The sequence below is a fragment of the Eupeodes corollae genome, chromosome 2, assembly GCF_945859685.1.
Source record: "Eupeodes corollae chromosome 2, idEupCoro1.1, whole genome shotgun sequence".
NCBI classification, from domain to species: domain Eukaryota; kingdom Metazoa; phylum Arthropoda; class Insecta; order Diptera; family Syrphidae; genus Eupeodes; species Eupeodes corollae.
The window spans coordinates 97,408,811-97,427,035 of NC_079148.1; the positions used below are offsets into that span (position 1 = coordinate 97,408,811).

The 18,225-nt window shown below is 38.3% G+C and overlaps 1 protein-coding gene across 3 annotated transcripts in view; it reads right to left on the minus strand.

Moving 5' to 3' along the window:
* Nucleotides 1-18,225, minus strand: part of LOC129948371 (bumetanide-sensitive sodium-(potassium)-chloride cotransporter) — a 293,982-nt gene that overhangs the window by 12,093 nt on the left and 263,664 nt on the right. For all 3 annotated transcript variants that reach the window (XM_056059342.1, XM_056059344.1, XM_056059343.1), the window contains 2 exons: nt 1,890-1,993; nt 1,364-1,593 (listed from right to left, as the gene is read on the minus strand). In XM_056059342.1, the coding sequence (XP_055915317.1) occupies nt 1,364-1,593; nt 1,890-1,993 (334 nt within the window). The remainder of the gene's footprint in view (nt 1-1,363; nt 1,594-1,889; nt 1,994-18,225) is intronic.

Here is an 18,225-nt window from a genome sequence, read left to right on the forward strand (position 1 = left end):
GATGATTGTGTTTTTTGAATTTCAAAAGACATTCTCAACCCCTTCATTCCCTATTCTTGCGTTTAGGTCTCCCACCACCAATATATTTTCGACATCACCGCATATTAAGAAATCCTTAATATTTTTGAAGTCCGTGTTCCAGTGATTACAGTTGCCAATTCACACCGCATTAAGCCGTGGCGTGATAGTTAGTGCGTATGACATTCCTGCCAGAGATCTTGGGTTCAATCTCTGCCTGTGCTACATTAAGTTTTTGCGAGAAATTGACCTCAATGGGGCCACCAACCCTGACATAACTCGAACACAGAAACAATTAAGAGTTGTTAGTCGCTAGGCTCTAGGCCCTAGGTTGTCTATGTGAGTTGTTGTATCACCATATTTAATTTACTTAGTCAAGGGCACTAAATTCTTTATAACATTTATCATTTTCTATGTCTTTTATTAAATTCTGTTACAATATTTGGTCTGATTAAAAAAAAAATATAATACATTAATATTTAAAAGAAGAGCTGGTTGCTTCTAAAAAACTTAAAAAAACAGAACTATCAAAAGCACACTTTGTATAAGGACTATTTTGTTATGAAAAATTATGACATAAAGTGCTTTTTCATGCAGCATTTTGGTGTACATTATTCTAAGTCAATTTTTTTTTTGAAATACGGAATTTGAGACATACATTCAGAATTATGACCAAACAGTATCTTTCAGAATACAGTACCCGGTTTTTTTTGGCATTCTATAAATAGTATAGTAGAAAATTCCCAAGAAAACTCATCATATGGTGTTGAAATATTCAGTTCTTCATTGTTTAACACTTTTCTTTTAGAAAGTGCTCTCAAACTTAATCATTTCTAAATATTCTTGAATTTAGAAATGGAAACACCAACAAGATTTATTTAATCTTAACTGAGATACTACCTCTGGTGGAAACATAGCAAAACTTAATTATCTTTTCTATTGTTTTCTCTCGCAAAATAAGCACAGTTAGTTCATTTTCATTAACAAAACTAAATTATACCAACAGTAACGGATTGATTTTTTTCCCCAATGGAAAACACATGATTCCAAATGCACAACTACTCAACGAACACAGCCATCGAGATACAAATGCAATATATAATACAAAATGCTGCGGATATTGTTTTTGTTATTCGTGTATAATCCTACTATACTATTGATAGGTTTTCCAACAGAGCACAGGTAGTATTTCGAATCACTAAAAGTTCCCATGAAAAATTTAACGGGTAACAATTTATCAAATAGGATATCAAAAATTAAAGTGTCTATGGTTTATAAGAAGTTTTTGTAATAAAAGCAATTACAAATAAATATTAATAACACTATTTATGAGTCTAGTATTTACCTTAGCTTACAAGACTGCCATTGTTTACGTGTACTTATAATATAAGGCAAGAGCAAAGTAAGTCCACCATCATCGTACAACCACCAAACATCAATTACAGCATGACTTCGTTTCCTAGTAAATTGTGTCAAATCATTTAGCACCTCTTTTGGCAATTCAACTCCTCCAGGACCTTTGTACAATGAAGCAGGATCATCATGTCTCTTTTTAGACTTTCTTAATGAATTTTTCTAAAAAAAAAATTAAAACAATTTTTAGTAAACATTTATTAATAAAAAGTGTAAGCTAATCTTTTATCAAATACTGGCGTGCAATAAGTGTAAGGTAGATAAAATTGTGGGAACTTAAGTAAAAACTACGACTAATGTCGTGTACAGCTTTATTAATAGAAGGTATACAAAAGGATAAAGCGAAAAGGATTCATTGAAAACTCCAGATGTGTTTAATAAAACAAGCATTAAATGTTTAAACTTTATTTTAAACAACTAATTGTTCAAATATTTTTCTTGTCAAAAATAAAACATACCAAAATTTGTGGTCCTTTGGGGTCGGCTGGATCGGGAAGACCAGATATATCCTGCGTCTTTGTAAGAGTATTGACAGTAAATGATAAGTCACTTGTACTTGATGCTGAAAATGAATTAATTTAAGTAAGTAACGTTTAATTAAAGATATATGATTCTAGACACTAAAAAACACGTTTTGTAGCAATACTAAAAATTAAAAATAAATTTCAATTCAATTTCTTAAATTTAAATCATAAAAACATCTGGAACAAGGGTTTAAAGGAAATAACAAATAAAATATAGTTCTATTGAATTTACATATGTACTAATAATTGTATGAATACATTTATTTTTTCTTTGTAACACCTCCGAGAAATAGAAGCAAAAAACAAATAACAATTTTGTCATCTAATTGATATGAAATTTTAAACGATTTAATAAAATTAAACGAAGCTTTAGTTACTTTTCAGACAACTAACATACAGATATCCAATATTATATTCTATTTGGAATGAAGGCGACACATTTCAAAGGAGTTATGAATACTAAAACAATGTAATTTTTTTAAAGTAGAAGGATTTATGTGGATGGTAAATGTAATCTGTATCAATTTGCATAACATTGCTGTGAATTTATGAAAAAGTCTATTGTTTTAGAAAATAACAGCATTTAACTAATCTCTTATATTCAGATTAAAAAATATCACCTTCATGCAACATTTTAAAGCGAAAATATTTTGTATTTGAAATGAACTAAAAATCGTTTCCTGTGAAATATTTTACTAGAACTGCGACATTTATTTATTTAAGAGGATATAATATTTTTTTTTTTGAAGGTTGTGAATTGCCTCAACTGCTTTGAGGTAATGGTAGCCCGAAACTAAATGGAACCCAAAACAAACAAAATTAAAATAAAAAAAACCCTCCAGTCACGGAGAGATTCATACATGCATTTTTAACTTCAGAAATTAGTCTTAAACATACTTGGGCATGATTTGATATTCCTTTTACTACATGGTTCAATAATTGGAGGAAATTAGAACTATCTAAAATTTATTCTGCAAAATATAAAATAATGATAATAATAATGACAAAAACTCGAGGATATAGACATAAGATTACACCAGAGTCGAAGTTGTCAATGAACTTAAATACTTAGGTTTCATTATTTCCAGCAATTTGAGTACCAGTGATCATATAAAAGGAAAATTGGAAGTAGCCAAATCAGCAGTTAATTCAATGTGGTCGCAATATTTTTTTTAGTCTGTTGCTGACAACAAGTCAAAACAATACGCAAAGCAGAGCAGCTTGACGATGCCCTCGCCGAACTCAAAACTGATGAGACAGCCCTCCAGGAAATGTTATGGAATGGGCCAGGCAGTAGGAAGATTGAAGGCTGTGAGGGTTGGGTTCGATATCCCAGTTTTTTAAAATCCCGATTTTAAAACTGCTTTTTTTAATCCCAATTTTTTTAACCCGCTTTTTGTAATTAAAAACAATTTACGATATTATAAGATTTTAGTCAAGTAATTTATCATAAAAACCATTTACTCCTTTTGTTATTTAGTTTAATGCACGTATTTTGCAACAAAAAAAAACGGGATTGTCGGGATTTGACGGGACTTTAAAAAGCGGGACTGCAATTAATTGGGATTTTGAATAAGAAGGATTTCAATAGACTTACTTACTTACTTAAGGTGGCGCTACAGTCCGGGGCGGACCTGGGCCTCAACCAACAAGCGTCTCCAGCCAGCTCGGTCCCTAGCTAGCTGTCTCCAGTTTCGCACGCCAAGTTGGTTGAGGTCCTCTCCCACCTGGGTGCGCCACCTGAGTCGCGGTCTTCCTCTACTGCGCCGTCCCTCGGGATTGGATTCGAAGACCTTCCGGGCTGGAGCGTTGATGTCCATCCGCTCTACATGACCTAGCCATCTAAGCCGTTGGACTTTGATTCTGCTAACTAGGTCAGTGTCGCTGTACAGCCCGTACAGCTCGTCGTTATATCTTCTCCTCCATTCTCCATCTATGCGTACGGGACCAAAAATCGCCCGAAGAATTTTTCTCTCGAAGCATCCTAAGACGCTCTCATCTTTCTTTGACAGGGTCCAGGCCTCAGCGCCATAAATGAGAACCGGGATGATGAGTGTCTTATAGATGGTGATTTTACATGCTCGAGAGAGGACTTTACTTCTCAATTGCCTTCTAAGTCCAAAGAAGCAGCGATTTGCAAGAGTTATTCTTCGTTTGATTTCAGCGCTGGTGTCGTTGTCTGCATTAATAGCGGTGCCTAGGTAGGCAAAGTCCTTAACTACCTCAAAGTTATAGCTGTCCATGGTGACGTTTTGTCCAAGACGTCGTCTTTAAGTGTCCTTTTTTGATGACAGCATATACTTGGTCTTGCCCTCATTGACCACTAAACCCATCTTCTTCGCTTTCGTCGCAATGCTCAAAAACGCTCCACTGACATCACGCTTTGATCTTCCAATTATGTCAATATCATCTGCGTATCCGAGTAATTGGATGGATCATTGGAAGATTCTTTCCAGAACGATGTTGAAGAAGTCGCATGACAGTGCATCGCCTTGTCTAAAACCTTTTTTGACATCAAATGCATCGGTAAGATCTTTTCCTACCTTGATAGAGCAGCGTGCATTCTCCATCGTCATTCTGCACAAACGGATAAGTTTGACAGGGATGCCAAAACTAGACATTGCGCGGTAGAGCTCTTCCCTATAGATGTTGTCATACGCGGCTTTAAAATCGATTAAGAGATGGTGGGTATCGATTTGAAGCTCCTGGGTTTTTTCCAAGATCTGCCGTAGTGTGAATATTTGGTCGATAGTGGACTTTCCTGGTCTGAAGCCACACTGATAAGGACCAATCAGGTTGTTGACGAATGGCTTCAGACGTTCACATAATACGGCAGAGAGGATCTTATACGCAATGTTAAGTAGACTGATGCCTCTGTAGTTGGCGCAGTTTAGAGGGTCTCCTTTCTTATGTATCGTGCACACTATGCTGAGATTCCACTCATCGGGCATGCTTTCTTCCGACCAAATTTTGCAGATGAGTTGGTGCATGCTCCCTACCAAGTCATCGCCTGCTGCTTTGAATAGTTCGGCGGTGATGCCGTCAGCTCCAGCAGCTTTGTTTGAATTAAGTTTAGATATAGCTATCTTCACTTCGTCAAGGTCGGGTAGGCGGAATTGTTGATCTGGGTCGCCGAGGTTGAGTGGTTCTATCTCCCTTACAGCGGAATTCGGTTCGTCATCGCCGTTATATAATTTGGAGAAGTGATCTTTCCATATTCTCAGCATCGACTATGGTTCTACTACGATGTTCCCTTGATCGTCTTTACAGGCTTCGGTTCGTGGCTGGTACCCTTGGCAGGTTTTTTTTACCTTTTGGTAAAATTTACGAACCTCATTCCTGTTGTGACATCCCTCTATCTCCTCGATCGCGCGCTTCTCATGCTCTCTTTTTTTCCGTCTAAGAAGCCGGTGTTCTTCTCTCCTCTTCTGCGCGTAGAGCTCGCGAGCAGCTCTCGTCCTTTTGTGCAGCGCGGTTTTGTATGCCTCTTGTTTCGCTGCGTGAGCTTGCCGGCATTCGTCGTCAAACCAGGGGTTTCGCTGTGGTGGCCGTGTGAAACCTAGCACTTCAGAGGCGGCATCTCTGATGGCTGCAAGGCAATGTTGCCACTGGTTTTCAATGCTTAATGCAGGAAGCATAGGACTCCTTAGGAGGTTATTAGAGACTCGATCGGAAAAGGACATGGCAGTCTCTTGCGATTGTAGCCGTCTAACGTCGAATCTTCTCACAGTACTTCCTTGTTTTGGCTTGGATCGGGATATCCGTAGCCGTACCTTGGCTACAACGAGGTAGTGGTTCGAGTCAATGTTGGCCTCTCGGAATGTTCGGATATCCTGGATACTGGAGAAGTGTCGTGCGTCGATCGCAATGTGGTCAATCTAGTTGACGGTTGATTGATCAGGAGATTTCCATGTCCCCTTGTGGATATTAAGATGCGTGAACTGCGTACTAGCTACCAGAACGTCTCGCCCCGCAGCGAAATCGACCAGCCTGAATCCGTTGTCGGAGGTAGTGTCGTGCAGGCTGTATCTCCCGATTATGCCACCAAAGATGTCTTCTCTTCCTAGCTTGGCATTAAAATCTCCTAAGACAATTTTAATGTCATAGCCAGGGCACTGCTCATATGTCTTGTCCAAGAGCTCGAAGAACATATCTTTGGTGTCTTCATCTTTCTCCTCTGTTGGGGCATGCGCGCATATTAGGCTAATGTTGCCGAATTTAGCCTTGATGCGGATTGTCGTGATGCGCTCGCTCACACTGTTGAAACTCAAGACTTTTTGCCTGAGCCAAGTTCCAACAACAAATCCACACCCAAATAGACGCTGTCTTTGTTCTCGGTAGCAGTCGCCGTAGTAGATATCGCAGTCTTTTAGTTTGCGTTTACCCGGTCCATCCCATCGCTCTTCTTGGATGGCTGTAATATCTGCCTTGCAGCAGTTTAGGGCTTCCGCTAATTGTTCGGCTGCACGTGGTCTGTTAAGGGACCTAGCATTCCACGTACATATCCGAAGATCGTTGTCCTTATTTCGTTTGCGTGGGTTGTCAACAGTGAATCCGTCCGTATCCGAGGCTTGTTGTTGCTTCGAAACTATGAAGTTTTTACGTGGCCAGGAAGTCACCCCGACGATTTCAATAGACGGTATATCAAAAAACCGGGATTTTAGAAGATATAATTTATCAAAACGGCGCATTACAGCGCTAATTGGATCTCAGGCTAGGTTGCCTTGATATCGCCATTTCTACTTACCACAAGAGGGGATTATAACACTTTTTTTCGGGATTTTTTAAAAACGGGATTTTAAAAATCGGGATTCCGATACGTTCCCCTGTGATTTCTACTATGGGAAGTGTCTACTTGATGGGAGAAAGCGCTTATGTGGATGTTATTTTTCTGTCAGAAGGAAAGGAGTCAAAGAGTTTTAAGCTTTCGGGAAGTAACCGAAAGAGTGACGACAATCCGCATTAAGGCTTATTCCACTACCTGAGCCTTATCATGGCTCATGCCCTGGCGGAAGAGAAGGATGACGAGCTCCTCGCCAAAACATATGAGCAATATCTCAAAAACCACGTAAAACCATCTTCTGGGAGATTTTAACGCCAAAATTGGTAAAGAAGGCATCTTTGATAGGTCAATCGGAAGACATTGCCTACACGACCTCACATCTAGAAACGAACTCACGCTTATTGACTTCCTAGCCGAGAAAAACATGGTGTTGAGTAGCACTAGATTCCCGCGTCCAGATATCCACAAAGGTACATGGCGGTTCCCCGATGATCGAACATACAATCAAATCGATCATCTTGCTGTTGACAGACGACACTCCTCTAGCATACTTGGCGTTCGTACGTACAGATCACCCAACATAGATTCAGACCTCTACCTAGTTGATGCTAAACTGCGCGTCCGAATATCCATGGAAGCTTTTAGGCAAACAACAAACATAAGAAGAAGATTCAATGTTGGAAGCCTGCAGCAGGAAGATACCGCCAATGCCTTGCCGACCGAGTATCCCTAGAGCTTAAGAGACGAGATGTGCCCAGAGACCCACTGGCGGCTTTGCAAACAATCCATCAGAATTGCTGCAGAAAAGCCGCTAGGTTTCTTACAGCCGCCTGCAAAGAACCCCTGGTTTGACTCCGAATGTGCTCAGGCAAAAAGAACCTAAGCGGAGGCATACTGATTGTGACAGCAAAGGAGGCCACGATCTTCCCCCGCCAGCTCTACGTCGAAAAGAGAAGAGATGAGAACGTCTTGCTCAGAAGAAAAAAAAAGCAGCGTGAAGTCGAGAAGATTCAGTGATGTTATAATAGGAAACAGGTGTGGAGCTTGTATAGAAGAGTCAAAAAGAAAACAACGGGATGCACTAGCCGCCCTAGAGCCTGCAAAGATAAAGAGGACCCTCTCCAAGGTGGATGAAGGATCTCTTGGTATCTTTAATACGCAGAACCGTATTTTTTTTTAGATTTTTCACTGTTTAGGTTATTTGGGCAATTTTTAATAAAAATTACTTAAGTTGAAAAACATATAAGAAACAAAAAAGTTCCTTACGTATTTAAAAGCTAAAGGTCTATTCTTTCAAAATTAAATTATAAACGTCGGTTGTTTTTGAAAAATTCTTATTCAAACTCGAGTTTTTACTCAACAAAACCGATGAAAGATTATCATCAGTGTGGGTCCTATCTCAGTCTCTTTTATTATTCGAATGAGCCGACAAATTTTGTTATAAGAGATATTTTTTTCTTGTAACTTTAAATTTGAATGACAGCCTTCAGAGTTGATTTAAATTATTTCAAAGCATTTCTTTCAAAATTATGAGGCTGTAGGTTTGTGGTGTGCTTTTTCATTCGTGCCTAGAATCCTAAGCCCGTTTATCCATTAGATCGATATTGTATTTTTTTTTCGATTTTTACTCCTTTTCGATGCGTTGGAGCTACGATTATGCACTCAAGCATAATCGTATAATGGACTTCCCTGCTCTTCATTAAGCTTAATTGTCTATGCCAAAAAGAGACGTTTTTTTCGATGTCTATACTTTACTTTTTTTTTCTTCCATTTGGATAAACCTTTTAAGAGGACTTTAACTTTTATTTTGCCAACATTAAAGGGTCGCTAACATCTTCTTTCGAATCCATAACCTAATCTACATAAGATCGGTCTCATTTGTGAACGTGCCTGTTAAGCGAAATGGCAAATAATAAGGTACTCGTATAGGTTTGGGATTTTTTTGACAAAGTAAGTAGGTACATAGGTTAAAGGGCGACAACTCCTTTTTCTTTACTCAAGGACATACTTTCTTTGGTTCTTTCGAAAAAGAATATCAAGGTTATAGATTTTTATTTTGTTGATGAAGAAAAACTAACGTGCGTATTTCTTTATCTTTTTGAATGTCACTTCAAATTTCACAGAAATATTGCGTATTTCCTCTAAAAAGAAAATGGTAGGTATATCCTTTAAGGATTTGATAAAAAGAAATGGGGATTTAGATTTTGCTTTTCCTGTTTACCTTCTGTCTTGAATTAAAAAGCAATACAAAGCAAAACGATAAAAAGCAGATGATATTTACATAGCACGTCGTCGTATGGATACTGAAACTGAATTTGATTTCAAAAACGCAAAAAAAAGCACAACTGATAAGACTAGATATCGTCTGAGGTAAGTGATTTGAAGTATGGTATTGAATAGTAAGTGATGAAAGAACGCAAAAGGAGTGGCTGTAAATTTAAATTCCCAAAAATATTGAAAAAGATAAATTAACCGGGAAAAGAATAAAATGTAAGAACATTTTAATTGAAGAATTTATTACATTTCCTTAAATTTTCCATTTCCCTTTTTACAGTGTTCTTAACTAAATATAAATTCTAATATATTTTCCACTAATTGTGTTGTTGGCAACTCTATACAAACAAAAACAATTTCAAGAGACAAAAACATCAGGTGCTCTCATTACTCTTCACGTAATAATAGGAATTTTCAAAAAAATATTCAACACGATTTCCCATTTTCAAATTTATTAGTTAACTTTTTAGGCTAAGAGAAGTTCTACTGAATTGTTAATCGTGCCTCATTTTTTGCGAATTAAATTTTGGTTTTCACTCGCAAAAAATTAATTAGGCCTCTTCTTAGACGTAGTGTATGCGTGATACAGAGTCTTACGATAAGAGGTTTCATTTCGATATCTCAAAGCAAAGAGGAAATAATGCCATCTCACCTTTACGATTGCAGCTGTAGGTATATATCATTTTCATGAAATTTTCTGTGACCAATTCGCAAATTTGCAGGCCTCATCAGAGGATGGTTTTTCTATGAAAATCTGGATCATTTTATTGCATTTCAAGGAGGCTTGAGTTCTTTTGTTAACTGAACCTTAATTACCGACATAATAACGCTCGTATTATCTCGGTGCGAAAAATAAAACCTTGGACAGAAGAGCAAAATGTGCACATCTTTTATTGGCTGCCGTACTCATCTGATCTCAACATTATTAAATATACTTGGGAATCGTTGCCACCCACAGTTAATGAAGTTGGCAGTCAATTTAGTGATAAAGAATCCTTGATTTCTTCAATGAAATTAGCGCGTAGGGAAATTTCACTGACCTATATTAAAAAGGCCTTTCTTAAAATCTTGAGATAGAATTAAGAATTAACAGATGTCACAGTAATCGTCAGTATTTAAAAAAAAAAGAGGCTGGGATGCGATATATCTTCTGGTTCTTGAGCTATGGACGACGCACGCACAGACGTCTTTCCAAAAATCTTTTATTTCGTCTCTATGGACCTTGAAACGTCGAGAAATGTCAACGTTTTCAATTTGACAAATCAGACCCATTACAATAACTTCCTACGACAAGTTACAAATATTTTCAAAAACGTCTACGTATTTAGTTCAGTAATTTGTTTAAACAGCTCAAACTTCTCCACCATTTTTACTTTTGCTAACCCCCTGTGGAAAGTTGTTCGGGGCAGCAAACGAGAGAGGGGGGAGAGGTGTTTCCACTAAGGCACTTCTCCTTATCCAGACGGCAGCAGACGAATTCTTGAGACGGAATCAACGGTGGCGTCTACAGTTCCAGTAAGGTTGAACTACTTACTGAACACCTTATAGGGCTTTTACGACATTTTCCTGGCCACATAAAAAAACCTTAGTTTCGAAGCACCAACAAGCTCTCGGATACGGACGGATTCATTGTTGACAACCCACGCGAACGAAATAAGGACAACGAACTTCAGATTTGTACGTGGAATGTTAGGTCCCTTAACAGACTACGTGCAGCAGCACAATTAGCGGAAGGCCTAAACTGCTGCAAGTCAGATATTACCGCCATCCAAGAAATGCGATGGGATGGACCGGGCGAACGCAAACTAAAAGACTGCGATGTATACTACCCATAACAAAGACAGTGTCTAATTGGGTGTGAATTTGTTGTTGGAACTAAAATCAGGCAAAATGTCTTCAGTTTCAACAGTGTGAGCGAGCGCATCACTACAATCCGCATCAAGGCTTAATTCGCCAACACAACCTCATATGCGGCAATGCCCCAACAGAAAAGAAATATGAAGACACCAAAGACATATTCTTCGAGCTCTTGGACAGGACATATGAGAAGTGCCCTGGCTATGAGATTAAAATTGTCTTATTAGATTTAAGCGCCAAGCTAGGAAGAGAAGACATCTTTGGTGGCACAATCGGGAGGTATAGCATGCACGGCACCACCTCCGACAATAAATTCAGGTGATCGATTTCGATGCGGAGCTAAACGTTCTGGAAGCTAGTACGCAGTTTTCACATTTTAATATCAACAAGGGAACATGGAAATCTCCTGATCAATCAACCGGCAAACAGATTGACCACATTGCGATCGACGCAGGACACTTTTCCAGTATACAGGATATCCGAACGTTCCGAGGACCAACACCTCGTTGTAACCAAGGTACGGCTGCGGATATCCCGATCCAAGCCAAAACAAGAAAGTACTGTGAGAAGTTTCGACGTTTAGACGGCTACAATCGCAAGAGAATTCAATGTCCTTTTCCGATCGAGTCTCTAGTAACCTCTTAAGAAGTCCTATGCTGCCTGCATTAAGCATTGAAAAACAGTGGCAACATTGTCTTGCAGCCAATAGAGATGCCGCCTCTGAAGTGCTAGATTTCACACGGCCACCACAGCAAAACCCTTGGTTTGACGAGGAATGCCGGCAAGCTCACGCCGCGAAACAACACCCATACAAAACATCGTTGCACCAGGTGTGCCAGAGCTGCTCGCGAGCTCTACGAGCAGAAGAGGAGAGAGGAACACCGGCTTCTTAGATGGGAAAAAAGGAAGCATGAGAAGCGCGCGATCGATGAGATAGAGGGATGTCACAACAGGAATGAGGTTCCTAAATTTTACCAAAAGGTAAAAAAACCTCCCACGAACCAAAGCCTGTACGAACGATCAGAAGAACATCGTTGTAGAACCGCAGTCCATGCTGAAAATATGGAAAGACTACTTCTCCAAATTATATAATGGCGATGACGAACCGAATTCCGCTGTAAGGGAGATAGAACCACTCAACCTAGGCGACGCAGATCAACAATTCCGCCTACCCGACCTTGACCAAGTGAAGATAGCTATATCTAAACTTAAGTCAAACAAAGCAGCTGGAGCTGACGGCATCACTGCAAAACTATTCAAAGCAGCAGGCAATGACTTGGTAGGGAGCATGCACCAACTCATCTGCAAAATATGGTTGGAAGAATGAATGCCCGATGAATGGAATCTCAACATAGTGTGCCCGATACATAAGAAAGGAGACCCTCTTAACTGCTCCAACCACAGAGGCATCAGTCTCCTTAACATTGCAAGAACGTCTGAAGCAACAACCTGACAGATCCTTATCATTGTGGCTTCAGACAAGGAAAGTCTATCGACCAAATATTCACACTAAGGCATATCTTGGAAAAAAACCCAGGAACTTCAAATCAAAACCCACCAGCCGCGTATGACAGTATCCATATCCCTGTCAAACTAATTCGTTTGTGCAGAATGACAATGGAGAATGCACGCTGCTCTATCAAGGTCGGAAAAAATCTCACCGAATGAGGGCAATACAAAGTATATGCTGTCATCAAAAAATTACATTGAACAACGACGTCTTGGACAAAACGTCACCATGGACAGCTAAAACTTTGAGGTATTTAAGGACTTTTTCTACCAAGGTACCGCTAGTAACACAGACAACGACATGAAACCAGCGCTGAAATCAAATGAAGAATAACTCTTGCAAATCGCTGCTTCTTTGGACTAAGAATGCAATTGAGAAGTAAAGTCCTCTCTCGAGCATCTTAAATTACCGTCTATATGACACTCATCACCCCGGTTCTCATTCATATCGCTGAGGCCTGGAACCTGTCAAAGAAAGATGAGAGCGTCTTAGGATGCTTCGAGAGAAAAATTCTTCTGCTGATTTTTGGTCCCGTACGCATAGATGGAGAATGGAGTAGAAGATATAACGACGAACTGCACGGGCTGTACAGCGACACTGACCTAGTTAGCAGAATTAAAGTCCAACGGCCTAGATGGCTAGGTCATGTAGAGCGAATGGACATCAACGCTCCAACCCGGAAGGTCTTCGAATCCAATGTCGAGGGACGGTGCAGTAGAGGAAAACCGCGACTCAGGTGGCATACGCAGGTGGGTGAAGACCTCAACCAACTTGGCGTGTGAAACTGGAGACAGCTAGCTAGGGACCGAGCTGGCAGGAGACGCATGTTGGTTGAGGCCCAGGTCCACCCCGGACTGTAGCGCCACATTAAGGAATTAAGTTGCGTATCATTACTGCCTTACATTTACATGCACTTAAAACAACGCTGAAGAATTTATTCCAAAACGTAAGGCCGATAAATGCGGTTTTATAGTTATTTCGAATTTGGAATCATAAAGCTATAAACATCAAATTTTTGAAATATATTGATGACATTATATAAATAATACTGAAAACGTGTATGTCTCAACCTGAGTGGACGCCGGACAATCCTTAAAACCAATCAGGATTGAAATTTATATTTAAAACGAATTATTTAAAACATTCAAGGTATTTCAAGACTTCAGATATAATCAAATAAAGACCCATAACTCATCTTATAACTAATATTTTTTAATAACTATACATTGCGTTTAACACCAGCCTTTAAAATAGCGTTGGTATTAGTATTGCAAGTTTCGGATCGTTTTATTTCAATAACGTTACGTCGTATTAAAGTTTTTAAAGTCAATATTTATGAAAATAAAATTAATTGTCAAAAGCTTAAATATGAAACCAAACAATTATACGAGTAGTTCCTTCAATACTTTACTGCATTAAACCAAAAAAAAATAATAGTAAAATATATAATAGTAATAGAAAACGTAATCTTTTAAATTATCGATTGGAGCACACTTATTTAATGCTTTAAAACATCGTTCTCATTTTGTAGAAAATTTTAAAAATGGTTTCATACGTCTTTCATTTTACATATTTATATGATTTTGGGATAACGACGAGACGCGACGACGAAGCACGGTGAAGAGCTTGGTAAAGTTTTAAGGAATTTTGCTATATTCTTAGATAAGCTGTATTAAACGAGACCTCCCTGATGTCGTGTGCTCGATTGTGAACTTGAAGATTTGCACCTGGTTCTGTTTTTAGATATAAAGTTTCTTATTCCTAGGAGGCTTTTCTTTAGGCCAGAAGCAACCATATTTTTAAGAAAAAGTAAACAAAGGTGTTTCTATTTGATATAGCCTAATTGTGTATACAAACGTGTATAGATACCCATACCCAAGGTGCGGTGAGGTCGGTTGATTCAAAAGCAAAGACAAAAAAAAAAGAAATTTTTGAGTTAATAAAAACATTTCACTATCTCTTGAAACCAAACAAAGCTCTTATTCCATGCATATAAATTATCAGGATTAAGGACGAGCTCTTTTGTATTTAATTTATTGTAAAATATTAAATAAAGTTTTTCTATCTTTTGTTTCTGTTGCTAAGATGTAATCCTTTTCCAAATATAAATTTGTTAACCTTTCTTTTATTTATTTTGATTAAGTATTCTGTTTTAAGATATTCCTTTTAAATAAAGAAAGGAAGAGCTGAAGATAGTTCTGTTCCACCAAAGAGTCAATTTCAAAATCATTTGCAGTTGGATAAATTGAAAGCTTGAATTCAACAAAGAAAATTAATCTAGTTGTGAATAAATTTGGTTTCTTTAGTTTAATTCAACATCGTTTTCGAAGTTGTTTTGGTATATTTTTATTTGGCACGTGTCAGGTAGGTACTGATATTTTAAAGAACAATTTCATCTGAATGCAAATTATTCAATAAGTTTTATTCTATTTTTTGAGATTTTCTCATGAGTCCTGCTTTTGTTTTCATATCTTTGAATCATGGAAAAAGAAAACTTTAAAGCTAAAACTTAAACAAGTTTACAAATTTGTGTTTGTTTTTTATATTTTTATATCTTATGGTAACACAGAAATGCAATTTGATGTTTTTCTAAAAAAAAAATAAAATACGAAGAAGGTGACCGAAATTGAAATCATCTATATCTATTGACGTTTTCGAATTGAAATTTTAAACATAAGAATTCAGTACCTTCTCAACAATCACTTAACTTTACTGGGTTAAAGCTTGGTTAAAAATAAGGGAAACTAAGTTGTTCGAAAGTTTGTTGTCCAGATTAAATAACTTCCACTCAAGTGAATTTTTGTAAATTGTTATAGATTTGATAACCTCAGTTTAATCGATTATAAAATGGATTTATTATTTTAGGATTGATAGGTTTGTGAAGAAAAATTGTGAAATAAATTGAGGCTTATGGCATTTAGGGCCTGTTCCTTAATATAAAAGAAAAATCAAAATTAAGCTTCTTGTAACGTAAATATCAGATGAAATCAACATTATTGTTTCACAATAACTGGGTAGTTCTAGAAGTTAATGTAACACGTCACTTATTGGGCGGATGAAGTACCCCATAGCACCCATAACTTACAGTTAAAAGTATAAAAAGAACTGTGAGCAACGGTTTTTGCAATTTGAAAAAATGAAACATTCGCAATCAACTTATTATTACAGAAATAATAAAATAAATCGAATAAATAAATTTGGAGTTTTTTTCAATTCCCATTTCTCAAAACCTTTAAAACACTGAAAATTAGGATTCGACCAAATTTATAAATTCATTAGACTGAACTCACTATTCGCTTACCTAAGATAACTACTCAAAACATTACTTTTACTAATAAATTTTATATAAAAAAATATTGGCAATATTCATAGCTCTTTGATAAGTTCAGATTTTGTCTTTGCTAAATTAAACTTTTGTTTATGTTATGGACAATCGGAACCCACTTTTTAACGATAGCTTAGAGTCTAAAAATAAATCCAACAGAACTTATGTTAAAGGTGTTTTTAATTCTATAAAATGTCAAAAATAAATAAAATAATTAATACAATTAAATTTGGGAACTATTTCATTTTAAAAATTAAAACAAAAATTGAAATGTCTAAAGACTCTAAAATCATTCAAGATTTCGATATTTGGGTGAACTTTGGAATGTACCATCTAAGAGAAAACCTACTTAATCCGAAACAACCCATTTGATATGAATCATGAAGATTTATATGAAAGTTATCGATTGGAAAAAGATACTACAAAGTTTATAATTGACCTTCTTAGTTTGAAGATCAAATTTGAATGAGATGTTTGCCAATATCGATGTTCAAATGGTAGACATGTGCATTCAAGAGGGCACAACCGTCCATAAGTTTTTCCCTGAACCCACATCTATCTATCATCTCCTACTCTCACCTCACCCTTGTGAATATCGGCTGCCTATTACCTCAACTGTAGATTTTGTTCCAACCCCAGTGGAAAGTTGTTGGGGTCGGCAAACGAGAAAGGGGGGAATGGTGTTTCTACTAAGGCTCCTCTCCTTATCCAGACGGCAGCGGTGGAGTTCCCGAGATGGCATCAACGGGGCGTCTACAGTTCCAGTAAGGTTGAACTAATTAGTGAACACCTTATAAGGCTTATTAGACATATTCGGAGCCCAGGCCTATAAGGAACGGTTTTATACGGCTCCCCGTCCTTGAAGTTATACTTAGGATCTGGTCCTCCAGGTTGGGGGTTGTGCCGTCGGGGTGACTTCCTGGCCACGTAAAAACATCATAATTGCGAAGCACCAACAAGCCGGATACGGACGGATTTACTGTTGACAACCAACACAAACGTGGAATGTAAGGTCCCTTAACAGACCGCGTGCGGCCAAAGAAATAGTGGAGGACCTAGACTGCTATAAAGCAGACATCACAGACATCCAGGGCAAAAAGAGGATGAAAAACTGCGATATTTACTCTGTTAACTACAACCACGAAACCAACAGCGCTTATTTGGATGCGGCTTTGTCATTGGAGCCAGACTTAGACAAGAAGTATTGAGCATAGGTGCTTCTCATGACCATACGCATTAAGGCAAAATTCGGCAAAATTAGCCTGATATGTTCGCATGCACAGAAGAACAGCCTGCATGCTGTTTTTTCTGTTTTGTTGCACGGCAAAACGTCATGGTAGCCAGCACGCGTTTTCCACACCTCAACATCCACGAAAGAACTTGGAGTTCTCCAGATCAATATACCATCAACCAAATTGACCATATTGCGATCGACGACACACACGCTTCCAGCATCATGGATGACCGAACTTTCCTAGGAGCTAACATTGACTCGGACAACCACCCCATTGTTACAAGTAACCTCTCTCAAAGTTCTTTGCCGCCAACACAATGTATGGAAAACTAGTGGCAACATTGCCTAGATGTAATCAGAGACCCCGCCTCTGATGTGCTTGGTTTAAAGCAGCGACCAACAAGGAACCCCTGGTTTGATGAGGAATATCGGCAGTCAAATGCAGCCAAACAACATGCACGCATGAGCTCCATGAGCAGAAGCGGCGAAAGGAACACCGACTTCTAAGAAGGAAAAAGAGAGGGCATGAGAAGCGTGCAGTCGAAGATGTTGAGAGATTTAAAAGTACGAATGAAGTTCGAAAGTTTTATGAACAGGTAAAACGAAATTCACAGGTATATACACCTAGAACCGAAGGCTGCAAAGACGAAAGTGGAAACATCATAGTGGAACTGCAGTCAATGCTGAGGATATGGACGGACCACTTCTGCAGACTGTTTAACGGCGACGACAAACCGAATTCCGCTGTCAGGCAGGATGATTATCCATTCAACATAGACGACGAAAGCCAACAGTGCCGTCCTCCCGACTTAGACGGAGTAAAGATTGCCATATATAAGATGAAGTTTAATAAAGCCGCTGGAGCGGATGGCTTGAATGCCGAGCTCTTTAAAGCAGCTGGAGATAAGTTGGTTAGGAGCATGCACCAATTTATCTGTAAGATATGGTTGGAAGAAAGCATGCCTGACGAATGGATTTGATTGCCCGATCCTGAAAAAAGGAGACCCTCTAAACTGAACAAACTATAGAAGAATCAGTCTACTTAACATCGCCAAAGCCCATCGTCAACAACCTGATAGGTCTTTATCAGTGTGGTTTAAACCAGTTAAGTCCACAGTCGATCAAAAATTCACATTACGGCAGATCCTGGAAAAAACTCAAGAACACCAAATCGACACCCACCATCTTTTCATCGATTTCAAGGCCGCATATGACGGCATCCACAGGGACGAGCTGTATAGAGCCATGTCTAGTTTTGGCATCCCTGCAAAACTCGTCCGTTTGTGC